At 37.4% G+C, this 27,605-nt stretch overlaps 1 protein-coding gene and 1 long non-coding RNA gene across 2 annotated transcripts in view; one reads left to right on the top strand and one right to left on the bottom strand.

The window, feature by feature from the left end:
- Nucleotides 1-5,751: 5,751 nt before the first annotated feature.
- The window catches only part of CLSTN2 (calsyntenin 2), a 214,652-nt gene continuing 192,798 nt past the window's right edge, over nt 5,752-27,605 (bottom strand). Inside the window, exons 9-17 of the mRNA XM_026040140.1 lie at nt 26,682-26,844; nt 19,124-19,290; nt 15,559-15,707; nt 13,979-14,202; nt 12,120-12,290; nt 11,351-11,496; nt 9,932-10,055; nt 8,113-8,297; nt 5,752-7,488 (exon numbers count right to left, since the gene is read on the bottom strand). Coding sequence (XP_025895925.1) covers nt 7,276-7,488; nt 8,113-8,297; nt 9,932-10,055; nt 11,351-11,496; nt 12,120-12,290; nt 13,979-14,202; nt 15,559-15,707; nt 19,124-19,290; nt 26,682-26,844 — 1,542 coding nt within the window. The 3' untranslated portion in view covers nt 5,752-7,275. The remainder of the gene's footprint in view (nt 7,489-8,112; nt 8,298-9,931; nt 10,056-11,350; nt 11,497-12,119; nt 12,291-13,978; nt 14,203-15,558; nt 15,708-19,123; nt 19,291-26,681; nt 26,845-27,605) is intronic.
- On the top strand, nt 14,008-16,158 carry LOC112947963. The gene is made up of 2 exons (XR_003249518.1): nt 14,008-14,047; nt 16,050-16,158. It is a non-coding gene; the product is annotated as an uncharacterized LOC112947963 (long non-coding RNA).

Here is a 27,605-nt window from a genome sequence, read left to right as displayed (position 1 = left end):
ACACTGATATTTACAATGAAACAAAGGTCATCAGGAATTCCAACCCTAGCATCTATTRCTCTCCAAATGAATAACGCGCTCTGGCAAATCTTTGTAGCCCCGTTGTGATTCTTTGAACAGAACTATAGGTACAGCCAGGTAACTACGGGATTCTGGTGGTGCAGTATTTACAACATCTTATAAAAACATGGTTTGAGACAGCCCTCTAAGTTTTAGAGGAGTTTGTGGGGGATTTGTAGGGTACTTRGAAAATGGGATCATGATAATAAGTCTTAAGATAGCATTTAGGAGCTCTGTGACATGGAGTGCGATCTTTGTAGAGTGCTCCCAGTTACCCAGCCAACCCGTGGAACATAGTGGCAGCAGAAGCTCGATGAAAGTTACCAGTACAGTTATGGTTTGTTTTTTTAAGCAAAATGCTTGGTTTCTGTGCTATGAAATCGGAGTTACTACAGACAAATCATTGTGGGCCTGGCTTGCCCGTGAAGCATTTCTTTCTTTGTAAATGCAGGCACAGTGCTGTGGCATCYGCCCAGGTCTTGCTGCCTTCCTGGTGCTGCTGGAGGTAACTAAGGAACCAGCAACAGGCATCCACAGCCATGCTATATAACTTAACAGTTCTAGCTCATTACCACAATAGCCTCCATGCTGAGAATGTGGAAGTATTAGGCAGTTAATATGTGTATACACACATATATTTATATATAGTATATACACAGATATATGTATATATCTATAAAATAGTCTGTGTGTGTGTGTATATAAACTTTTTCTAAAAAAAACTTTTTTAATGGATTCATATGACTAAAGAAACTTCTTTAGAGACCATCATGTCCAATTAGAACATGAAATTCTGAAAGCCTGACATCTTAGCCACTGGGTGACCATGGTCATGCTGGGTCACAGTAGCACAAAGGCCCTTGTGCCCTGGAAAAATATGTGTGTCTGAGCTTTACTGTAAGGTTGGCGTAGTGTTGTAAATGTCTGTTCCCTCCTTGGAGATGGCTTCGTTGCTCCTGACCATACTTTGTCTAGTAAAACCTGCTTTACTGTCCTGTCACACAGTGTATTTAATAGTGAAGTAGCTCATCTGGTCCTTTGGTCACAGCACATTTTAAAAGAGGCAGTACATTAAACATAGAGCTTCTACAGCTGTTAAATGCAAAAGTTCCAAATGAGTCAGGGAATTTAAAGGACACATAAAGGCTTTTTTTCTGAAATGTTTTACATGTTAATGCTGGTTCAAACTATTGTGACTATTTCCGTATACTGGTCTCACCTTCTTGATTGTAACTGTTGTTGTTCCTGGTGTGTGTACAAGTGGTTAATGGAGGGATGCTGGTATTGCTGCACCAGAATGCCAAATGGGAGTAATACCAAGCTCTTTGACAGTGCTTGTCTTTTGTAGGTCTCAATGTACTTCACAAAGGCTGTCTGCCTTATGTATGGGTTTTTTTTTTTTTTTTTTTCCTTTTGAGGGTGACCTAATGATACCAGATTGTATGGGATCACTCTTTTTTTTTTTTTTGTGCACTGTGTAACTTGTGGCTACTACTCTGCAAATCCCTGCTCAGATTGGACAACAAGCATTCAGTGCTTGTGGTGAAGCATTCAGTGCTTGTGGTGATGACATCCAGCTCTTTGTGGGAGAAGAGCAGCTTTCATTCTTAACACTGTTTAAATGTGGAGCTTTGACTATATGTGGATAATGAGACATCAATATGGTTTGACATTTCTCAGCTTAGCCTAAAGAGGCAGGAATATAATGCAATTCTGTGCTTGTTGGTAGAGGTTGAAACATGAGAAACCTGTTATAGTTAAAAATGGCATAGAGCTGTGTAACAATATGATTAATAATTTCAGAAGTGCTTTTACTGTCACAGTCTTTTTGACAGTCCTTTATATTTATTCCTCTTCCTTAGAATTGCCCAGATGTTCTCAGAGAAAAAGCAGAAGCCTTTTAACAGATCTTAAGGAAAGGACAGCAGCTACAGGGACTGAGGTGCGTTAATTCCAACTCACAATATCAGAAGTGAAACAGCAAATAAGGCTATTTTCCACATCACACTTCCAGCCCCTGCCCGACCCCCCCCCCCCCCTCCCCCCAAAGTGAACAGACACAGAGCTCTCTGGCCTGTCATCTGTGCCACACACTAGTCAGCAGGTGCACCAGTGTCTGACTAGGATGCTAAAAAGCAGTAAATTAACTCAGTGTGCCTGCATATGCAACTCTTTTCAGAGCAACTGCAAATGCATGCCTTACTCTATACAGTTTCATTAAAAAAACTTGATATGTGTATTTTTTTAATGTTGATATGTATATTTTACACATACAAAGCTGTATATTGTTATTTAAAATTTATAGGCAAACATGTATATAGACATATGTGCAGTAGGGGAGGTATGTATTTTTTTTGCAACTTCTACTTGTTTCACTGCATTCTTAGTCTGCAGAATCAGAATTTGTCAAATGTTTTATTTCATGAAATTATTTTTTCACCCCAGGATTTGATCAGGAAACAGAAGGCAAGTATCTAACAATAGTTAACGCACCATCATACAAACCTGGCTACTCCCATTTTTCTGCCAGATTTGATGGTCTCTTGCTGTTAACCTATTGGTACCTTTTAAAAATTAGTGTAGAAGCAGTATATATCCAGTTAAAAAAGTCTACACTCTGCAAAGAAGAAAATTTGTTATTTTTTTTCTTCTTTTTTTAGTGCTTAGTTCCTTTGCCTTCACTTAGATTCCTGGAAATTGATTTTTTTTTTTTTTTTTTTTTTTGAAATGAAACAGCTAAGAGGTTTTATTGCCATTTTCAGTAAGCATACAAAAATTGGTGTAGATAGTAAGTCAAATCAGTATGTGAATGAGGGGAAGAAGGGCTTTTTCTGCCTTTTAGCTCTATTCCTTTTCTCACATTCCAAATAGCTATAATTTAAGTATAATAATGTCTGTCCTAGGATACTAGGAGCTGCTCTACCCTTTGAGGTGAGCACATCTCACCAGACCTATACACCTGGTAACCTCTGTAAAAGGCTCTCTATTTTTCCTGTTCTAGTGAACATGGCTGGTTACAGAGGCACCAAACCATATAGAAGACATGGCCTGGCCTGGCCTTCTGGGATTCTCTGCCAGGTAAAAAATCCCAGTGCTGCCACTGGGGGTGCAATTCAGGGAAAGAGACAGCTGAGACTGAATTAGGTAAAGGGCTCAGAAGGGCCTGCCAAACTCAAGTGAGGGTGGCTACTGTGGTTGTCCTAAGTAGTCCTTAATCTGAGGCTACTGATGTCCTAGGAGTTTGGGTTTTTTTTTTTTTTTTTTTTTTTTTTTTTTAAATTTTGCCTCACTTCAGGGTTAAGAGGGACAGCTGCTGTTAAGAGGTTGGTGGCTTCCATCTTCACCAGAAGTTGTTAATAAACCTCTGACTCCTTCTCAGTTGAATTACCTCCTGCTCAAAGCATGGCCAGCGTGCATGCTTGCACCAGCCCATCACCACAGCACACTGCAAAGGGAAATATAGTGGGCTGGCAGACTAGCCCTCAGAGCAGGGAGATTCCCCACCAGTTAAAAAAGCAGTTGAGCCACCACTGCAGCATACCATTGCCTGTTTGAGTGAAGAAATACTCCAGAACAAGCAAAAACATTTTATTTTAGTTAATATTAAAGATGTCATGAACCCTACATGTCTATTTCTAATTTGAACTGGTGTCAGCCAATGTAGTACATATTGAGATTGATCTCAATAACTGTGCATCTTTAGATTTGCTTGCCGAGATAAAATACCTGTGGAAGGGGGTTGAAGTGAAAAGGAAATATGATCAGAAAAATGATCAGAAAAAGCAATTGAGACAGTTACATTAATTTGGATAGCATATCACCGGCTTGAACTTGCTCTTGTAGATTTTGCAGCTTTTTCCAGTCTTGGGTTATAATTTCAAGACTTGAAAGGAACCCTCTGATCTGATGGCAATTTAAAACTCTGGCAACCAGACTTTGGGTGCCATGTACTAGGGGGTGCCTCTTCAGACACCTTTTTTTTTTTTGGCTTAACTTAATGAGTATCACTGTAACAAGACAGCTTTATTTTTGCATCTTACTAGTGCAACCTTGCAGCCAGAGTAACAGTAATTATATCCTGAAGTTGCCCTTTCAGAGTTAGCAGCATATCAGCCTTTTTTAGAGAAAGATTTWTTTTTTTTTTTTTTTGGAGACTGCTGAAAGTCAAGAATATGTGTGTGTATGTGTTCCACTTTGAATTTAAGCAACTTATTTACATCAAAAAATAATTCATAAGGGGGGGCAAAGGGAGTATTGTTAAAAATATTTCTAAACTATTTCCAATTTCTGAGTCCTTCTTATGAAGCCATTGCTGTCAGATTCTGTAGGAATATTCTAAGGTATTATTTTTTGTGAAGAAATATCCTATTTGTTCTAAAATGTTGTGATTGTTTCTGACTAGTTCAATGAAAAATGCTGCATAAACCATCCCAATGAGTAATCTAAAGTAAGTACAATGATGCTTACAGCTTGCTGAATATTGTTGTACACCAATTTTAGAGATAACACAGGTTTCTGAAAAAGTAGGTATATTTACAGTAGAGAAAATACTTCATGTTTGCTTCTTGTATAATGTACCACTCTGACCTGAACGGATTTGCTTCCAGTAAAAAAAAAAAATTATAAAAATCTATTAGGTTGAGAAATACCCCTGTGATGCCATGAACATACAAAACAATTGAAGGCTGCCAATAAGGTTCCATGTTGCTGTTTTCACATGCCATAACAATGTAATAATATTAACAACAATAAGAAATGAGAGAGATGTTAAAAATAATTYCAGTTTTGCTTTAAATCCTACATTGACCATTAAATGTATAGCYGTAATTAAATTTTTTTCTGAGCAGAACACTTTGCTTAGATAAATGGTGAAAATAATCATTATGAAGGGCTTGTCTCATGTCACCACCACCAAAAAAAAAAAAAATTAAATAACCTCCCCCTTAAATATTTTATCATTCTCATTAGACCATTTTTAATGGTCTAATGTAAATCTTGTTCAAGATATCATGCCTATAAACAGAAATTACAGCATAATCTACCATCTCGGTTCCTGTGGAGACATTTTATTTGTCTGGGCTTGATTCTGTAATTATGCCTGTATACTCATGTGAGAGACAAGAATAAATATAAAACGGGACTACACACATAAGAAAATCTCTAAATGGCCAGTTCACGGTCTTAACAGTCATTTGCCAGGTCCCTTAGCATAAAGAGCTCTAATTTTTAAGGAGATTTAGGTGAGTCTTTTTATTCTCTTTCTTGTTATTAACGTTTAAGGTCCAGTTGCTGTCCACTGTCCTCACAGCTATGAGATTCAGCAACTGAAATAACTGAAGAGACCAGCCCTCCCCTCTGCCCAACTCTCCCCAAGGCATTCTTTCTACTGCAGCTTTGCAGGAGCTAGGGGACTAAAAAAGAAAGTACTGAGAGAGAGAGAGGTGGCTACCCTTCAAATTGCCGCTTTTCTCTTTGCAGATCACCTGCCAAACACAGGCGCCCAATAAAGTCCTGTTTTGGCAAGACTGTCTAGTATTTTTATTTGGGAGAAAGAGGAAGAGGTATTGGTCATCTTAAACAGAAAATTACCAAAAAAAAAAAAAAGCCCACAAAAAAACCCACAATAAACAAAAACAGAAGCAAAAGTCAATGATGAAACTGTTAAGCAAAGGAAATGCTTAGGAAAAAGCAGAAAAGCACAAGGCAACATTCACTTCCATTTCATTTTGTTTTTATGCATTAGAATAGTTATCCTAGAAAGTGCTTTAYCTATAGTTACGCAGATCATTTGAGGATACAAAATATTAAGGAATGGGGACAAAGAACACATCACACAGACTTACCAACACATTATACATAGTTTTCTTTTTTTTTTTTAACTCTTTCAACAGTGCTTAAGAAAAATATGCTGTGTTACCATAACAAACTAAAATACTCTCACAAGCTTTTAAGAGTTCTTTTTTTTTTTTTTTTAAACTTCTTTTGGTACCAGGTAGGTTTTACCTGTTCTTGTTTTACTTTATAAAACCTTTTCTTGATGACAATGGCTTCAGGAACATGAAAAAAAGAGCTGTAAGTATGAAGGAGAGCTGACAGTTGTCTATGTTTGTTCTGTTGTGCCCCTATTTGGTGGGTTAAGGATTCAGAAGAAAYAGGGCATAATGTTTCTCGAATAAAACTAGACAGGTATTCAAGCTGGCATTATCCAGTAAAGCAAAAAGGAACATTTTCCTCATGTAAAATCATTTGTTAAATCCCCACCACACATAGCTATTGAATAATGGGCATCAGTTATTTTCTGCTTCTTCGGTAAAATACTGTAGCCAGATAGTGATTTTACAGGACAGAGTGTAAAACATTGCTGCAAATTGCTGAATCCATAAGTAATGAGCAGCTCTACAGCTTTTTTTTAGTAAATCAATCACTCCCATTAAAATTTGCGTTTTGCCTAAGATAGTATTACCAACAGACTCTTGTCTGTGGACATAGAATGATAGGTATTTTTTTGGTAACCTCCAGCATCCCTTGTTGCTGGTTTTTTAAAACTTCCTGATAAGTTTTCCTGGGTGGGTTGTCTAAAAGCCTTTTCAGGTTCTGACAGCAGTTCTGAAAAATAAGCTGTCCATATCTGCACAGGCACACAGGCATGTAATTGCAAGTCCTAAATAATAATACCTCGCAGAAGACAGTTAACATCCAAGAAGGCAGAAGAGAATATAAATGGAATTCTGTCTCTGTCACCTGTAGTACTAGAACTCTGCCCTAATTTGAAGGTGAATTACATTTTACATGTGTAAAATTGTGAAGCCAAATGGCAACTGGGTTACTTGGMGCACAAATGTATTCTTCATAACAGGTTGAAATCACTCCTTTATGAAAAAGAGCAAAGGCAAAAAACCTCTATAGCTTGAGTGACAGGACTTCTGTCTCATATATATGGTAGAGAAACAGGAAATAGAGGACTAGCTAATAGATCAAGTCMCAGATTATTATTGGTGATGCCAATATGTTTGTACTGTGTTTTCTTCAGGCTTTTTAACTCACACCTAGGAAGAGGGTCAGTTCTATCATTACCAGGTAAAACAACAAAATCATTTTAGGCAAAAACAGTTATAGGCAAGCAAAAGTTCAAATTCTGTCAATGAATTCAAAGACTCTGAAAAAAAAAAACATTGTATTGGTGTTTACAAAAGGATCAGTGTGGCAGGAGGGCTTTTAGTATGGGAGTGTTGAATCATCCCACTCCAGCTGCTCTTGCCTGGTGACACTCTGTTTGTCTCCCTTTTGGACAATCACTTCCTCCTCTTCCTCCTCTTCCTCCTCCTCTTCAGTTTCATCTGATTCAGCGCTGGTTGTGTCTTCCTCTTCATCTTCTACCTCTTCCTCCTCCTCAGTCTCCTCTTCTGCCTGATGAGACTTTTCATATTTCTGCAATACATTTAAAGACATGAGAGACACGACTTGTTAGCTGATGGCTGTGCAAATGTGCACAGTTGTTTCACSTAGAGAAGAATTAACATGCTAGAAAAATAGCATTCCTGCATTATGTGAACATCAGGAATTTAATACAACGAAACAGCAAAAACTTTTAATAAGAGATATCTGTTGCTTATTCAAACTGCTGACATTTAATTCTTCAATGTCACTTTCCATAAATTACTGATCATTTCCCCTGATGCTTTTTGAATTCCTTCTTTTAGTGCATTATTGTTTACATTTTTAGATTAGAAGCAAGTACACTATATAATCTTGAAAGCCTAGGGTGCAAATATATACAATGAGTAGAAAGGAAATGGTTTTGTATCCAAGAATTCTATACTGTTTAATTTAGTAACTATATATGACAACACATGTTATGTGCAGAATTACATATTATCATGGAGTGAAATGTTAAAAACTGAGAGAGGCCATGAATGTATGCATGTACAACCTGCAGTGCCAAATCCACACCTAGATAAATGTACTCTAAAAGACCTTAAAATTCACTACTAAGCTATCATTGTAGACAGTAACTCATGGTACTACTATGCTGTGATGTCGTGTCTCATGTACCTCCATGGGGTTGACGGTAATAGTCAAAGCAGAATCATCCCAGTCCATTTCATTTTCTTTACTTCCTTCGTTGTCTGGGGAGCTGAGCTGATGAGCTGTCCGAATCCTGTAGACCCCCAAGGCTATGATGAAAATGAGTACGCTCACGCAGATTATGATAACGACAGTAGCCACGCTTGGAACGACTGAAAGAAAAGGCAGTGGGATCGTATCTGTGGAACAAATTGTCTGAAAGAAAAATCACTAAATGCATACTCCATTGTCTAAGTTATGTCTGTAGACCCTCTTCCTTTGGATTGAGACACTCAGCTTTCTGCTGTCTGCCTGAAGCTACAGGAGATGGTGACAAGTGACCATCTACTAGAGAATATATGTGAACTGCATTTACAATTGCTACAGAGTGCTAATAATGAGCATTATAAATCTTAAGTAAAAGTTAGTTTGCCTACCTCTTTAAATCAATTTACTACAGAAGACAAGCAGTCAAAAAGTACAAGAACAATTAGAATCAGAACAACAGTTTTAGCCATAAAGTTAGTTAGTCAGCATATTATCCCTGATTACAGCTAAACAAAGTGAAGCAAAGAGTAAACATCACATGTGAGGAAAAGGAATATCTCAAACATTTGTACTATGCTTTCAATCTCAAATTTTAAGCCCTTGCAGTGGTATTTGCCATGTATCACAACCTTGTTGTCTTGCAACTCAGACTTATTCACTAAGCTCTTGCACTTGGAGGAATTTCTTTTTCCAGCTAGTGACAGGAAGACCCAGAGAACTCTTTTAACCAGCCTTATGTTATTAGCTATATAGCTAATACATAACTGTACAGGTTAGTACAGCAGCACTGCCATTTTCTGTGCACCCTTGCCCCACAGGTACTGGAGAGTCATGTGTTACAGTAGTTCTGGACCCCATAATATTCTCCTGCTTTGCCTGTAAGAATGTAGTACCTCTGCATTGTTTCTCTCAAATATTACGGTTTAAAAACACAAAACAAACAGAAAAAAACCCCCACACTAGTTAGTAACAGTTCTGATATTAGCAAAATATCTGTATAAGCCTAGAGAATGCTTGTGATTTTTCTCTTAATAAGTACTTAGTAACTTTATAYACGTTGCATCAACTTATCTCTTTACATAGGTATCCTATAGCTAAAAAACATCTCAGGATTAAGTATTTAAACCAGTATTTTTKGCCTGGATTTAGTTTCATTGAAAATATATATTAAGATACATGGATATCTGAATGGGTAGATACGTTAAAATACAGAGCTAAAACATTTTATTCAAATTCTGGATTTAATATATGCTAATACCTCTTGCCCACACTTGGCTAGGTGGACCTAGCTTCTATATAGATAGTGCTAGACTGAAGTTTGTACAGCTGCTAACAGAAGGACTGCAGCAATTATTTACTGAAACGAAAACAAACCCATCCCTTCACTCAGCAAGAGGTGGACAGAAATCAATATGTCATAGAAATTCAGATGTACAAAGAGAATATGAGCATAAATATTACCCTTTAATGCCATTTATTACTAAAAATGTCTGTCTTTGTTAACTAGATGGGTCGGCGTAGACAGCCTTTAATGAAGACTTTAAYAAGGATACTAGCTTTTAATTGTAAATTACCTCCTTCTCAGAAAGATGAGAATTAAATGTTACCTTCCTTTATATCTGTGCACTGATGTAACTGTGAGGTTGTACAAAGCATAACTATGGACTCCAGGGCATCATTTGTTGACTAGGCTGAATCACAAGGGAAATACTGACATAKCAGAATCATTAAGAGCAGTTTCTGTAAGATTGTCACATACTTGAGCTGTGAGAAGCGCTTATGCTTCCCTCTGGGTGGTAGACAGGTTGGAGAAATTGTGGCTGTACCATCATATGATTTACATGGTCCATAAAGTTGGAGTTGGAGCTGTGTAGAATATTAACCTGGCACAAGACAAGAATAAGAGATCAGATATTAAAAACTGCTCTGTATTCCAAGTGTGCTGGCACCACACATTGCAGCATATAATGAAGGTCAACAGCAGATAGGAACATTATTATATAGAGCTTATGGACCAAATTCATTTTTTAGTCCAGAGAAAAATATGAAGGTTAACATATTTCTTATTAGTAGTAATACTTTGGAGACAGGGGAAAAGAAGCTCTGTWTTAGTTTTACCTTTGTAATAAATTGTGCCTTTTTCTCTATGCTTATCACTTTGTAAGTGTTACTTGAAAGTTAATGGGAGGTTTGTGCTCTGGACAGTCAGTATAACAAGCTGGTTGAGACCAAAATGAAAACAGTATGAGAACTAAAAGACATCTCATTTTTTTTTGTGTTTCTCAGCTCTGAGCAGAGTACTTGGTTTGAAGATAACATTGCTTCTCTGTCCTACCTATAGTTGACGTTAAAAAAAAAAACGTTTTCAGTATGACACAGAAATGTACACAAACAGTCCATATCACTGTAAGAACCCATTTTTAATGCTTTGTATCTGTTACTAAGATGGTCTTCTCCCTCTCCTTGTAGTTACATGGTACTTAGGTTCTAGGCTGGGTAACTTCATTCTTCAGGATAGGTCTATAATTGCTGCTGTTACAAATCAGCACTAATTTCCAGTCACTGAGACACAGTGCCCACTGGACTTCACATTGGATGGCACAACCTCAAGAGAGCTTTTAAAGTTATCTTCAGTGCAGTGTCTGGGCAGTGGAGTCAAAGGCATACAAAGGATAGCATGTGAAGTCCTTCTGATGCATTACCTATATACTGACTCTCCTCCTCAAACATACCTGAAATGATGTAAATTATTACTAGGAATGATCGTCATCCGATGAAGAACATTTTATTAAGGTCATTGCAAGGGAATAGTGCTTGACAATACTGGAAAGGTAATTTCAGTAAAGAAATGTTTTTATCTTTTATAAAAAGTACAGAAAAATCATGGTGCTTTGATGATTTGCTTATGCATTTTTCAGAAAATATATACCATATATTTTATGTAATAGTTCCATCAGRAAAAGAGTGATGATAACTTGATCCTTCACAGATGGATCCTTCCACATCCAGGAGGGTCCACAGGAGAAGTAACACTTTGTATCTGCATGAAACTTAGAACTTTTCTCCTGTTTAATTACAATTATAATATGCCAGTCTTTCTAATGAAGTTTAAAACTCAGTGTGGGTCTGAAGATGAGACTGGTCCTCAACCTCAAAGTTTGACTGAATCATTGCTTACCTCCAGGTTAAATTCATTGCTGGTGTAACGTCCATTTAGCTCTGAGCACTTCACTCTGAACTTTCTGTCAAAGGTGGCAGAAGTGTACCAATTGCGATACCTAATCTGCCGAAGAACCTGTTCATAATTGTGCATGGTGTCCACGCCTGAAACAGTAGCAAAGCAGGTAATAATCAGAAAGAGATGCTATGTAGAAAGTTCTTGGTGCAGTTTAGGAGAAGTCAAATGTTCAGAGGAAATACAAAATTTGCCAGAACAAGCTGAAAATAGTAGTACATAAAATAGGCCCTGATARTGACACCATCCCATACTAACTTATGTGACAGTAGCTTTTGCAAATTAATGTCYGTCCATAGCAGAGAGGTAAAATGACAACAGCAAAGGTTTACAATAAATTACTTTGTAATTGAAAAAAAAAGTAGTCAATGAGCTATGAGCACCGTGCGCTTGCAGGTGCCAAAGTAATGGTCCTCAAGAACTTCAAACTTCCTTATAAAAAGCAGAGTTGCTATTTTCCCTGTTTCCTGGTGGGTGGCAGGAGTTGTGCAGAACTGAGGCAAGGCTGTGCTGCATTCTACAGGATAAACATAGCACACCCAAACAGCAAGATTATACAAGACTTCTGGAGACATGATCTTTTCTATATATCCTGGTATACATCCTGGTGTAGTACTTCTCAGATTTCTGCTCGATTGCTTTAAAATGTGTTGTTTCATAACATGAATGTAATTGTTGGTRGGACTAAATTAGGGACAGTTCATGAACATACCATAGATTGAATATCCTGCAGTGGAATTTGTGGCATCTAGATGTTTCCCTTGAAGCTCCTCATGATCTAGTTCTAAACACTCTTTTTCAGGATCTAGTTCCATGCCAATGACCAAAACATCACAGAAATCCAGGTTGTGAAGCATTTGCTCTAATACAACTGGCTTATTTGCTGTGAACATAAGAAGTAAGAATCTCAGAGAAATTACCACAGAATAGCTCAGTTGTCGGTTTTCACAAAGATGGCTGAATTATTCTTTGCTCATATTAAACACAGACCACTTGAAGCATATCGAAAGTAAAGTGTTCTCCTTACTCACATGATAAGAATGACAAAGGCCTACAGAGATAGAAGATAAACTGCACTACACTAAAAGGCATTCAAGAACAGTGCTGGAAGTATAAATTGAAATTTGATCCTGGAAGGAAATTCACATTAACAGTTCTGCTTTTCACTACTGTGTTGATATCACGTTGGTACTGCACATTTATCCAGGTCTCAAGGAAACCTGAAGTAAATAAACACTTCAAATATGTCTATRCTTGCGTGATTTTCTCAGCTACTCTCTGGCCCATTAAGCATTCTGCATTACATGAACTATTATGTTGTCTATCCAAGAACATGGTATTAAGTGGCATGATCCTACTTTATGTGACTTTGAGAAAATGAGTTGGAAACTGAGTATCCTTTGATATGTAAGTAAGGTTAAAGAGTGCCAATGGTCAAAATATATTTTATATTTTTGTACATTTTAGTATTTTAATTCTCATGCTAACTTAGCACAAACTGGCTGGCAAGATTGATGAACTAGMTCCTTGAGACTGTCATCACACATACAGAGATGGGAATCTTAGCATTGTGAGCCATTTTACGACTCAATTTAGAGTACATATAATTGCATTAACTGAAGTCTTATGCCCTAGATTCCTAATTCCTGACACAGAGKGTTTAGATATATTATCTCTAGATATCGCTAGAAACTGTTCCATCTTGTGTGAAAACTTCAGAGCCAACTCAAACTTGCAGGACAGGCAAATCCAAATCACCCTGAGGCTGAGGGGCTGGAACTGCCCTCAGGAATTTGGAAAACAGGGACGAGCTGGATTGCAGGACCAGGACAAACAGCTACAGGTTGGCACTCAAGGTCCTGCACAGACAGAGTTGGCCTCAGAGCCATGGCCATTCTGCTGCCTGGGGCAAGTGCCTACTGTGCCTGAGATGAGTGCAATGAATATTATACTTTCCATCCTTTGAAACAATCATCATTTAAAAAATATTTGCAAATGACGTCCACAGGATTACTGTTTTCTAAGAAGCAGTGGGAAACTGAGGGAAAAGGTGACTATTTTACTAAGTTTACCCTAAGTTTACCCAAAGGTCAGTAGCATGGAAATGGTAGCAGAACAGTAGCTGGAAACAGAAGAGACTACAACTCCAACCTACTGTCAATCACTGYTTTCCACTCTATTAATATAAGTAATAATAATATGTTAAGCAATGCTAAAAAAAAAAAGGTTATTCAACAGAATACATGGAGAAGGATTTCAGTAGTGTGAGGGAATTATTTTGAAACAGAAGAGTCACTGAATGGGAAAGCTGCTTTTTTATCAAGCACATAACAGATAGGCTTCAATGAGTAAGGAAAGGGAATAAGGTCTTGTTAACTTTTCAGTATATTTCTTTGTACTGAACATTACTGTTGCTTAACGTGGCCTAATTTCATTTGTGTGAATTCCTTTGTCTTGTTTGCACTGTCCTTTAAAAAAAATAAGGGGGGGGGGGTTGTATTATAGAATAAGTGTTTAATATTATTATAATATTGTAGAATAAGTAATAATATTTAAAATAAATATACAAACCTTTATCGTTTTCTTTTAGGTCCACTGGATACTCCATTTTAGTGACTGTGCTGACAATCCTGATATCAGGTAACAGAGTAACACCTCTTTCAGTTTCAAATTGTGCAGCTGGTCTAGCAAAGTGGTCCATTCCACTTACTGTAATCTTGGGCTCATTGGCCTGAAACACCATTACATATGCATCTATATCTGGGATACTAATGCAGACATCTTCACCAAAACATCTGAAAAATACATTATTCATTAACTGCATGTAACACTTTGCACATCAGAGGCACATGGCACTTCCACTGCCCCAAATCTATCTGATGCTTCTCACTATTTTCTCAGATGAGTCTGTTTCATGTTCGTACACTGCTACATATAAGGATATATATCTGCAGCATCACACAGATTAGCACTGCCAGTAACAGCTTTGCTCATCTACTCCCACATTTATAGCTACTGGAATTATGGTAGGGGCAGCTTAATGACTTCATGACAAGCTTAACGAATTCACTGAATCTATAGTAAGGTCACTATGAGAAACGTTTTGGTGCTTAACTGATGTTTAACAGTCAACAGTTGAAAAAAAATTACATGGTGACAATGAATTGCAATGCAGCCAACAAAGTTCTCAAAGTGGTACCTAGTGCCCGTAATATGTTTGTTATGTGTGAATAAAGGCCCTAATTATCCATTTAAATAGGATATGTCATGATTTCATTCTTGTACTCCGCAAATTTTGCCTAAGACGAGGTGGAGGGGGTAAGGGAGGCTGCATTAGCATTTTTGTTTGAACGAGCACCTTGCTTTTGAAGAAAATTCTCTAATATCTCTCTCTTTCTGCAACTTGGCACACTAAATGAGAAGATGCTCTCCAAACTCTTACTTTGGCTAGCCCACAGCATTTGGCTAACCTAAAGCCAAGGAAAAATTGCAGAGAGGGTGGCTGTGGCGTTCTCTGCACCAATTCTTTCACTCAGCAAAATCTGCTCTCACTGCACTGCACAGCCTGCTGTAACAGACCCAGCCCAGGGGAGCTCAGTGCCTGTGCAGTGGCAGCTCCTTCACTGCACAGAACTGTCAACGCTGTTATGTAGATACTCACACAATTGTTGCGTTAGAACAGACGTGCACACAGATTTCTGTTTAACACAAGACACTTACAGTTCGGTAGTGACAGCCGCRTAAGGATATAGACAAACACTATTTTGAGCATAGGCATAATGTCCTTATGAAAGTAGAGTCTGTTATAATAGTCCAGCTTTAAAAGTAAGGGTGGCAGCTGTGACAATAACCTGTGGCTTTTTAAAAATGTACATTATTTACTAAGAATGTAACTGCATGTGTAGTTCAGACTATAAACAGAACACAACTAACTAACATTCACAAGAAAGGATTCTTAAAAGGAAAATAACAAACTAAAACCAAAAAGTAATTCAGCRTAAAAGTAAATTAATGTAACGCCTTACGGCTGGTAACATAAAACCTTGAATTATCAATATAATTTCAACCAAAGCCTCTTTTTTTACATTTTCAGAGGAAAAAAATAATTAATTAAAAATGGTTCTCATCAGTTTAGTTCAAGTATAACTTACTGGACTTTAGATGAGACTTTGAGACGCCGTACACCTGCGGTAGGAAACTGTCTGGAGTTGATATATGACACCTTTTGAAGAGCTTGATTGATCTTCTCAATGTCATCTCCTTCCATGACAAGGACTGACTGGGAAGGGTTGAAGTGATACTGGGAGAAATGCATATGATTAGTATATAAGGTACCATATTCAGAGTAGAGAACAGCACATTTTAAGGAGTGTCTCTTGGAGATAACTCTAAAATCTAATAATTCAAGGGCAAGGTTCCTAATAGCTGTTGTTATCTGAACGCATATGGTGTTCCGCAAAACATGCACTTATCAGTTATCTGTGTCATCCCTTCCTATTAATGCTGTAATTAATTTTATAGTATATAAATCTGTATTTGTTCTACCTTTTCCAGCCTTTACTAACTTTGCTGATAGAATTTTACAGCTGTATAGTTCAAAACCATAACTTGCTGTAATTATTATTCTCACATAATTTTTTAGGTCAACTATATTCCCATTCTGGAAATAGTGCCTTCATTCAGTGAGAGTAGCAGGCAGAAGAACACTTGTCCTGCTTTCTGCTTAGTTTTACCCTGGGCTCTCTTTTTGAGATATATTTCAACATGAATGAACAAAATGTTTCTAATATTTTCCTGCTACATCTTCATTAATGTCAGTCACAATCAAGGGGATTCCGTTTTCTCTGGCTCATGATCAAGAAGGGGTGTCATGATTTAAAATGGAACTGCTGCTTGCTTAAAGCCAGCTGCTCATTTGCACTGACTCACCGTGCCAATTCAGTAGCTATTCCTACCTGTGCATTAACCACTAAACAAACAGCTTTGATGACCAGTATCTGTATAGCAAATGATTATTATCTTTATCACAATTTATTATGATTCCTTCTTTGTCTATTAATTTTTTTGAGTGAACTGTGCTACACAGAAAAACAAATTAACTCTGCTTAAACTCACACCTCCACTGCTGAAAACACAGAACACAAAGAATTGCACCCTTCTATCATATGCAATTCCTAATGCTGAGTAGGAACATGTTCTATTATGTATCTACAGTGAGTGTCTACACTACCTTACAAAGAGTTAAAAAGCAAAAGAGCAAATAGCCTCTGAAGAACAGAATGAAGCACAGGGTTCTCTGTCAAAAGCACAAGAGGCTGCTGGGTTCAGGGCTTGCGCAGGAAGGTCAGAGTGTCCTGAAGGTATTTTCTAACAAAGGAGACAACTAATGCTAGGCACAATTTGCATGCACTTTTTGTTTTATTTTTCTACTAGCAACAGCACAGAATAATCAAAAGGAAACTCTAGCAAGCTAGTTAACTTACTAGCTCAGCTGCTGAACGCTGGAATGCTGCCAAAAGGACTGGAGAAAGCCCTAGTCTGAGCCATTTTTGTCTTCCTCATTAAAAAAAGCTAAAAATAGCGACAGTTTAGACAGTGTCTCTGAAAGCTGTTAGGGACTTGGACTGCAGACATAACAAAGAATCCAACACTGCTATGTAAGAAATTGCATTACACCTGCACTGGACTTTTCTAGGTGGTTATAAAGGTGATGCTTCAGGAGTCCAGAGTGACTGGTTAAAACTCCCAATATCAAGTCTACTAAATGCCACACAAATACTCACAGAAAAAATATCAAACATGCTTGTCTGATTTTAGGTATGTTTATTTTTGACACCAGAAACTCTTTTTAATTCTCTGTCGAAGGTCAGGGGCCCACTGTTCATCTTTTATGTGAGCTGCTTTCTGTCACCCCCAATAAGAAACCCTACCACCACGTATCTCTGCCCATGTCTTTCATTTTTCCCTCCTGCTGTTAACACTGACTGCTGCGCTAGCTGAAGAGGTAAAAATTAGAGCAGTAAATTTAAAGAATCACTCTGCCTTTTCTGTAGCTTGGAAAACATTTTGAAGAAAAGGAGGGAAACAAACCCTCATCTTCATTTTTCACTTGGTGCTATAAGTACAGAAGAAAGGCAATCACTCATGCTGGAGCAACAGTGGGAGGTTTAACAGATTCCTCCAATCCCACAAAACAGCAAATTCTTTGAATATTTTCAAATTTTGGAAAGTGACAATAAGGGAGGAATTACTGTGTTTTTAAAAAACACTCTCCACTAAATGTATACTGCTTTAAATCATGTTAAAATCCTAGCTGGTATGCATATCTTACTGAGTTCCTAAAATAAATACTTAAGTTCCTAAAATTAAAGAAAAAAACATTGTGTTCATTGTGTGCATTGACATTTTAAAAGACCTTTTACCTATATCATTTGCACAGAGGGGCAGCAATGTGCAATTCTTTAATGACATCCTTGATATGACRAAGTAAAAAGAATTACTTTGGAGAGTCTTTGTTCATAAGTAAAAGCTAACATTAACAAAACAACACCTTCATAAATTTTATTTGTAATTTGAGTTTTCATCCTGGTCTTCAGAAGTATATTGGTTATACTATACTACTGTATTTTATTACTTAAAGATTTGAGAGTTTGCTGAAGTGCTTTAGCTACTACAAATGTATTACATAGCACTTTCACAGCATATGCTACCTCAGGTGTTTTATTACCAACCTTCTATCCCCTGAAAAACGAAACACCAAAGGAAATGTGTTGTTTCTAAGGCCCACATTCAGTCAAATTAACCTCCCAGTAATTCTGATTTATTTAATTTGCAGCACAGCTATGGAAGACTGGATTATGACTGGTGTACTACAAAATAGTTTAATTCTAACTGTCCTTTAGAATACATCAGAAAGTTTTCCAGCTTACTGAAATATAGATGGATAGGTATACACATTAGACAAAAGAATACTTGTCACCTAATAGCTACATCAGTAAAGAAAAATGCTGTTCATGTAAACATTAGAGAAGATTCAACAATCTCTATGTTTACCCAAAAGAAATTGTTTCTATGAAGGCAAAGCAATCTTGCTGGTGAGTCACTGGAAACACAATTTTCCTTTGTCTATTGGTATCCTGTCTTAAAAGAGTGTGACTGCATCAGTAAAGATTTACATGCACTATATATGTCATATGCATAATAAGGATGGGTAATGGTTTGTATGGAAATGTAAACTCTTGACCTTGATATCTTTTATTGTTCAACTTTAGTATCCCATAACATAGTTTTTCTCTTGGAATTCCTTTTTCAAGCTTACTACTTTTGAACTTATTTCGAGTTGCTTCTGCATGAGAGAGACTGTATATGTTGTCTGTTGCTTTAGAGTTATTTCAAATCAAAATTCAGCAATTCTTTGCAACCATTTTTCTGCAGAGGTACCAAAATAAGAATAGGCACACGACCTGGAGATTCTTACAGACTCCGAAATAGCAGCAGCACATTATTTTCTGAGCATCTAACTTTGAAATAATGGAACCATTTTTCTTTGCTATGTCACAACTCCTATACTGTTTTTTTTTTTTTTTTTGCATGACTTTATGGGAAATTATATTCCTTCTGGGAGTACATTTGTACTGGGTGTACTTTACCTTGCGCTCTCCATTTCATAAATCAGCTCTAAATTTTTATCAAAGATGATGTTAGTTCATTCCTCACCTTTATTCCTTGTCCAAGACTCTCAAGAGAATTAATATCCAGACCTTCCTTGCAGGCCTGCAAACAGGAAATCACTTTCTGACTCTCAATTTTGCCAGGCCGGATAGTAAGACCGGCCAAGCTGCCATGGAAATATTGAGCAAATCTGGGCTTAGTGACTTCACCTCCTGCAAAGAGAAAAACAAAGTCATTACTGTTGCAAATACACACAAAAAAGAAGTATACAGTAAATTAAATGCTTTAATATATGTTTAAAGAATTGATACCAATTTTAGCCTCGTGCTTTTGCAACCCCATAGCTGTGTCAGAATGAACATAATCATTTTCAGAAGTGTAGAAAAGAAAGCTATTTGGCTACTTTGACATTTTGACTAGGCTAGCAAAATTAAATGATTTCCCTCAAAAGGTTATCTGAGTGAGCAGAGTATTGTGAGTGATCAACATGAATTTTTAAGAATGTTTAAGGCTYTACATTCACTTATACAGACTGTCTAATAGAAGATCATTTACACRGGCTCTCCTTCTCTCCTCCCCAAACATATCACCGGAGAAGCAAAGGTTGCAGGTGTGCTCAGAGAGGTGGCATGGCTTGAGTAACCAAACTGCCACGTTCTGTACCAAGCATCGTTTCTAAGGGTGTGCTGCAAATTCTCAGCAGAGAATACAAGACAATGCATAGCATTAGGGTAGAGGGATTATAGTTTTCCTTTAACCCAACCCAGTGCATTTAATACCAGATCATGTCTCTTCACTGTGTGCTGCATTAGGTGCTCTAGCTGCACTCTATTCTGCCTAAATCTCTGCAGAAAGATTGAGCTTTAGGAGTTGTCAATAAAATGTGATTATTGCCTGCAACAGTGATCACAGCATCTAAATTACTCTTGGGATATTTAGTAATTTACTCATCATYCTCTAGGAAAATTTTTAGTGCGTGTCTTCCCTACAAGTGTTAGCTTGTGTCAGTGTATGTGAATTACTTCATACCTTGGACCTGAGAGGAGTAAGAGAACCATACAACAGTGAAGACAGACAAATTAGATTTGCAGTTGATAAGATGTGGCAAGTGGTAGGTATCTTATCTCTACAGGGTTTGTAGCTTATGTGGCAAATAAACTAATTCTGCCAGGCCAGCTAGCTTGAACTTTAATTTGAAGATTTGTATGTGGAGTGGGGTTAAGACCGGAACAAAGTGACAAGTTTACCTTCAGGTGCTCTTGCAACCTAAGGGTCTGAAAACCAACTCTTAGTAGTACAAGCTTTATGAAGAAGACTACAGTTATTTTACATACTTCAATGTAGTGAAGTACATTGGTATCAAGGTGGGCTACTGCTTCATAAAAAGAGTTAGATTTTAGTCTTTTATGTTAACAATGCAGAACAAACTGTTTCTCTCTGTATTCCAAGGAAAGATCTTCAAATATTATTCTTTTCCAGCCTTTCATTCCTCTGTGAATTCTACATAAGACTTCTGGGCACAACTTTTTGGAAGTTTCATAGAAACTTTCGTGTCTTCAGCAGCTATAGTACAGGATTAGTTCCTACAGTAATTAGGACTTTCTGATACTTACAAAGATAATTATTTGGTAAATAGGTAGTATGCTACAGGGACACTGACTTTTCAGCCAAAAAGAAAGTTCTATTTATTCTCAATGCCTAACAGAAGTCTGAAGAGCCCAAGTTCCAAGGCTAAAATGCCAACACTAATTATGGAGCGTTGAAATGCAGAAAACTATATTAAATCTTCCATTAGATCTTAACAGATCCAAGGAGATGCAAAATGAGAAGCAACCTCAGATAAGGTACGTATTTAAATATGCAACTAGTTCATTAAAATATACAAAGGAATACACAAGAAGATGGCACAAAGACTTCTGCCCTGTGCTTGACAATTGCAAATAGTATGAAGCAACTGAAGCGAATCCACAGAGCAACATGATTGATGCTGACAGTGATGCAGAGGCATGGCAGGTTTGGATAATTTGTGGTGGTATTTTTTTCCACTTTGGACTAGCTCTAGGTTGGTGCCATGAACAAAGCACACCTTTCGAGTTTGAATATATTAGGTACATTCCTGGAGTGCATTTCCCATTTAGTGGCATCCAGGAGGAATCCAGTTCATGTGCTCTGACAGTGCTCACAGAGTAAGTGAGGACAAGAAGGTGCTACTTGCTGGACGTGTGGTCCTGATCCAAACTGATACTTACATGGATGCACCCTCAGCAGCTCAGTAAGTGCTTATCTTCATTCTGTACTAGACAAAACATCCCAATAAACTTTACTTGCCAGAAGGTAAGAACAAAAAGTTCTTACCATTTGAGGTTGTCACCTACATAGAGCAATTTGTAACTCTTTATGTGCATTGAATTATATCTACTTTATTGGCAAGTTTTTTTTTCAATGATGTGGTATCCCAGATCCCTTCCCCACATTCAAGAGAGAGAGCTAAAGACTAAATCTCCTTGTATTCCATCCATACATTTCTTCAGTCATTGTCAGTTTGGTTCATCTCAATGTTGGCCACTTAGTGGTTTGGTAAGAACCCCCCCCCAAATGTACCCTCTCATTCCAGCTGCTTAGCTAGCATGGAAAGCTGAAAACAGCAAACTGACCTAGACTGTAATGTGGATACAGAAGATAAAATGCAACCACTTTTTTTCCTCTCAATAGTTAGGAGCTGCATTGTTAAGTAGAAAAAAATAATACATATGAAGAGTACTCACCAAGCCCAAACTCTGCTTTTAAAAATGCACTTAGAGGTGATATACAAGGAACTGCCAACTGATCATCTGGAGCCATTAATGTCTTTGACCTATGTAATTATTTCTTAAATTCATCTGTCCTGTAAGGAACTCATGTGAGTTTTTGAGTTTTAAATGGTGTATATTACTTCTAAAATAACTGCACAACTTCAGTTTTATGTTTAGAAAGTATAGAATTAATTAATTCAATAGAATGACATTCTTATTACAGACTCTCTGCTTTACAGCTCTCAGTTGTTGTTTCTTTTCTTCCTTAAATGTAAATGTTGTAGTCTCTTACATTTGCAAAGCAACAGAGGTCATAATGTTTTCAGACTCTGATGATAAAATGGAGCCTTGCCTTTTCACCTGACACAGCACTTACTTCCACTCCCCAAATCCGCCAGATACAGATGGGTGGATGTTGCAATTTTTGGCATTAGCTCAATCCTCATAATGGGGAGAGGGTGTCAACAGACTGTGGGAGGCAGCCAGAGGAACCGTCAATATAACATCATCTTTCACTGCAATGCTGCTCATTGCTTAGTCATTGTTGAAGTGGCTTTTATCACATTCCTGAGCTGCTGAAACAAGTTCTCTGCTCTGGGATTCTTTTCCTATTCTGTGCTGCATCAGGTCTTTTCTGCCAGCTCATCTACAACAGACAGTGGGCTCCATCCCACTAGAACTTTACCTGGGCTCAGCTTGGTAAAGCATTTCTGAGTGAAAGACTTTTCATGAACACTGGTGGAGAGAATGGGGAGAGCAAACACTAGCACCAAACATGGAGAAGAGAAAAAAAAMCACCACAAAGGAACATATGCTGCACGTGCACAACAGCCCGTAGTGGGGCGTGATCAAGCTGCGAGTGATAGGAAGACTTTAAAATATCATCATACTTGGTATATTCCTAGACAGTCATAAGCAGCTGCAGTTGGTTCATGTAATTTCAAACACAACAGACCAAGAATAAAATGAATTTTGAAATAGTAGGTTGCAGACACCTACTCGTCGTATGTATGGGCAAGTAAATCGGGATGACTGCCTCATACATGCGCAGAAAGACAAATGCTTCTAGCATATACTTACCTTGACCCTAGCATCCGAAGTACACCAGAGAGTCACAGTGTGGGGAGGCTAAGGACTGTCCTTCAGCTAACACTGACCCCAACCATCAGGAGGTTCTGCTGTGCACGATAGTGGGGAGTCCTGGGGAACCGGCAGATTCTCAGGGTCTCTAGGGGGTTATGTTGCATTCATCACTGGAGCAGGTGGCTATTTTTCTTTTTTTTTTTCTTTCTTTCCATTTTGGGTTGAAGGATGACAGAAGTTGATTATCACTGTATTTCACAATTGCTGTGTTTTGATGCCAGAGATGTAAAGGGCTATTTGCATTAATTTACCAATTTAACACAGTCATGCGTTTTTGTCAAATGACTTTTACTGATCTTTGAGACATTTTAGGCCTTTCTACCCTTGTCTAATAGTAAACATGAAGTAATCATCACAGTAGCCTAAGCACTAAGTAAAACCCTATGACAGCAATTAACTTGTGTCACTGCTGTCCTGACAGCACTCTGGGAATGATGCATAAAAAAAACAGTCCATTCTTCAGGTAGAGTGGAAGTGGAACTCAAGATCTTTTCAGAGAAACCTGAAGGAAATCTGTTCGTACTCTGTGCTATATAAGATAATTAGACTACCAAATCAGGTAACTTGTTCCTGTTTCTGCCCATCTTTGCCAGTGAAAGAATGATTAGGAGTGTAAGCATAGGAGTAAGAACCTATAAGCCTTGTCTTAATGGAAGAAATTTCTCATTCTGTAAGAAGTTCCATTGGTCTCAGATAAATTGAATGAAAAATAATGATCTTTGTCAGAGAAGAACCTAGTAGGGTAAGCTGCTGGAAAGTGCAGCTCCAGGATAAGCTAACCTTATTTGTTTGTATTGCTTAGGAGAATGAAACACGATTGGAAAAGTTAAAAGGGGGACTGAGAATGATTTGCTGGCTGAAAGGTGAAGAGCAGGAATCTGGCAGTCTAATTTTATTCTTGTTCTGATGCAGATTTTTCAGGTGACCTAAGGAAAATCACCTAACCTCTTATTCCTCATAACATCATAAGGATAATTCCATTTTCTTGCTAGTGAACTGAGTTACCGTTTTACTGCTGGGAAAGCTCTTGAGGCTCTTAAGCTGGAAGATCTTACCTAAGGGCAAAGTTCTATTTTTTATTTATACAGAAGAGGTTTATATGGACAGTGCTGCTCAGCTATGGAAAGTAAATTCTGATGGCCAGATTTATAATCAATGAAATAAAAGCAGTGCCTCTAACAACTCCATTTAATACCTGTGCCAATGCGTAGTCATGATTTTAGCTGCTCGAAGGATCATCAGTCATAGTGATGCAGTAACATGGCACAAGTAGGGGAACTAAATTCCTGATTTAAAATGACAACAAAGTTCCTCAAATCCCCCTCCCAACTCAACTTCTAAAAAAAGGGGAAAAAATGTAATTTTTTTATATCTTATACCTTGAATACAGTAGCAATCAGCTAAAGCTTGCTGTAGTGCATGCTATCCCCAACACTCACATCAGGCAGGCATGCACACCATACACTGGCAAGGTGGGGTAACAGTGAGACCTGCCCATTATGCCTCGACTGCTAATGTCAGGGAAAAAAAAGCAATTGTGTGGGTTACATGGGTAAAACATTTGGGAAAATCATTTATTACTGTTTCCCCATAATACAGAGCAACCTAAATCACGGATAGGATATTGGTCCTGCAGATAGGATACTGTACATGTCATACACTGAAATTTAAATTTATCAGGAAGTCCGAGGAATTGCACRTTTAGTTCATTTCTGTGTTAGGTTCAAGAACCAAACTTGAGCTGTTCTTGTATTTCACCTGAATGGCTGCAGATAGAGCTCTGCCTTGATAAGGACTCCCATGAATGGCTCATTGCATTACAAGCACCAGAATCACAGCACATGGCTACTTGAAGAAGTCACAGACTGTTGTGAAACAATTTGCTAATGCTTTGCAAATGCAAAGCTTTGGAATTAYTCTTACTGACAGAAGTAAATTATCGTTAATAGAGACAGCTCACTGAAACCATCAACAGTCAAAAAAGCTATTCRGTCTGCTTATTCCATTCTTGAATATATGGCTTTTGAAAGGGAATAAAGGAGTAAATAAGGGAATAATGGCGACTTCATCAGTGCTACTGAGAAATGCTGATGGCTTTTCAGAAGACAATACTCACTGAGTCTCTAAAGCATCTTCTGATGTCTGGAAAGAACTGGATTTACTGTTCACAAATGGTCTCTGCCTTTGTAAATTCCAGAACTTGGATTTAAAGATAGTACATTAAAACTACATTAGGATCTCAAATTAAAACACTGTAAATCACTGGTTAAGTTGAAGTTCTGGTGTCTGAGGAGTTTGGCATGCGTTTTATTATTTATTTTTAGGTAAAAAAGAAAGATTTCTTAAGAGTCTTAGCAGCTCAGGATAAAACTATTCTAATAGCTAGCATTAGTGAAAAGTTCCAATATGAAAAGGATTATAATATGAAAATGGAATACCAATTAGACAAGGATCCGTGTACACCTGTTCAAATGTGTCTCATTGTCTCATGCTAATTAGTTAGCTCTATTCACCTGATTGATCAGTACTGAAACATCAAATCTGTTTTGTAAGACCAATGTGGCCTTATTCTGTGTTTTTACATTAAAGATAGGATCTCTACCACAGGTGTTTATAAACTAACAGCTGGAATTGAGAATAATAATATTTACACTGAATAGCTCTAGCAAATGTAAGATGCCCAAATTTGAGAGGCAACATACTGTAAATGAGAACCTATCAAAGTGGCAAACAAGGTAAGAAGACAACGGGTACTGGAGTGTGGGGAAGAAACATTTTTTCCTAGTTATATAGTTTAACTTCACATTTTGTTACTGTCTTATGTAAAAAGAGAATACAGTGTACAAATAGCAGATTAACATGTAAAGATAACCAGGAAAACTTGCAGAGGCAATTGAGCAGAAAAGGACGACAGCTTCGGTAAGGCAGAGAACAAAAAATGAATCAGTGTCAGTGGTGAAAGGCCCATGCACAGGAATGAGAAGGAAAGAGGCGAATTATGAAAGGCAAGGCAAAGCTGTTATTTAAACATGGACCTACACAAGTACAGTGTTGAGAATATGAATTCTGGTTTTATTTAACTGTCCCTTTTAAATCTGCTCTGTACTAGAATATATGAATTTAGCCGTATTACTGCTGATATACATCCAGTGTGAAGACAGCAGGACCAAGCCATGGGTAGTGAAAGCAATGACAGAAAATTCATGCAGAGAATGAAACAGACACAGCTGGAGTTGCAGGGGATTTCTGCAGTAGCATTAGGTGGCTCATTTCAGGTTGGAAACGCAGGCAAGTGGTTTAAACAGTGAAGACAAAAGATACAGAAGATAATCTTTCTTATTTAATATGCAAACTGGATTCCATACTTCTTTAAATGACATAGGACTTTTAAATACTGCAATTAKACATATATATGCATTCTTACAGTTTATTACAGTAATTTCCTATACAAATTTGTCTTGCATGTCTATGATCCCCTCTGTTTTACCCTCAGACTCGATTTCTTTCAGGCTCAGAGCCTAGATTTACTTCCAGTTTTATATCATTGACTTCTAAAACTCATTAATCAATATCAGCAATTAATATTACTCATATGCAAACAATGAAACAAAATTCTATGCAGACTGAATTATAGAATGCCTATAGCATATCTACTGTCAGAGCATTACCTTGCCAACAAGCACCGACAGTTAGCTGCATGGCTATGTGTGAAGGGTGAATAGGCCAGTCATTGGTCACCAGGTAAGGTTCGTATGTTGTTCCATCCATGTATAAGGTAACAACGGGAAACTCAACATTGACAACATAGTAATGCCACTCTTTATCACAGATCTGAAAGAGAAAATGCAAAAAAAAAAGACAAAAAAATAACATTTTTCTCCGGTTGACTAGTTTTTAAATTCTCCCCTCCTTTTTTTTTATTTACACATGCTGTTTCAAAATTCCAGTAATGGAAAACCAATTCTACTGCAGTCCCTGCACACCTCTGTGCACACACATGTATCTACCATGATCAGAATCATATGTGTGTTAAAGTCATGTTTTTGCAGTAATTGCTTGGAGAAACATCTTCTTACTAAAATAAATAAAAAGTGTGGAACAGAGATTATATATACCTGTGGTACACAAGCAGAGGGCATTTGATAAAAGCATATTTTAGCACACTCTTTGAAAACAAGGCATTTATTAAACAAACATTGGAAAACTCTGTACTTTTAATTTTACATTTTTTAATACATCTAATTAGTTTGTTTATAAGGACTTTGGGGAACATAAACCATAATGCAAGGCCTGCATACTTGGCATACTTACTGGGGATCTCCACTATCTCTGAATTAAGAAAATACAGATTGCTTATATATGAGCATACATACATACTTTTATATATATATATATATATATATATATGAATATATGAGGCACCAAAATGTATGCCTTTGCCACAGTAAGGCACTCTAAGTGGGAGAAGGACTGCTCACTTGTGTTAACTAGTACTTGAGGCTTTCTGAATGGGACAATTTACAATTTAAAAAAAGCTCTAGAAGAGTTTTCTGACACATGTAAAATATTAACCTCTGGATTTTTTATTATGC

The sequence above is a fragment of the Nothoprocta perdicaria genome, unplaced genomic scaffold, assembly GCF_003342845.1.
Source record: "Nothoprocta perdicaria isolate Ctin4 unplaced genomic scaffold, notPer1 scaffold_25, whole genome shotgun sequence".
Classification (NCBI taxonomy): Eukaryota; Metazoa; Chordata; class Aves; order Tinamiformes; family Tinamidae; genus Nothoprocta; species Nothoprocta perdicaria.
The sequence above is the reverse complement of the archived record's forward strand: the minus strand, read 5'-3'. Positions and strand labels throughout refer to the sequence as shown.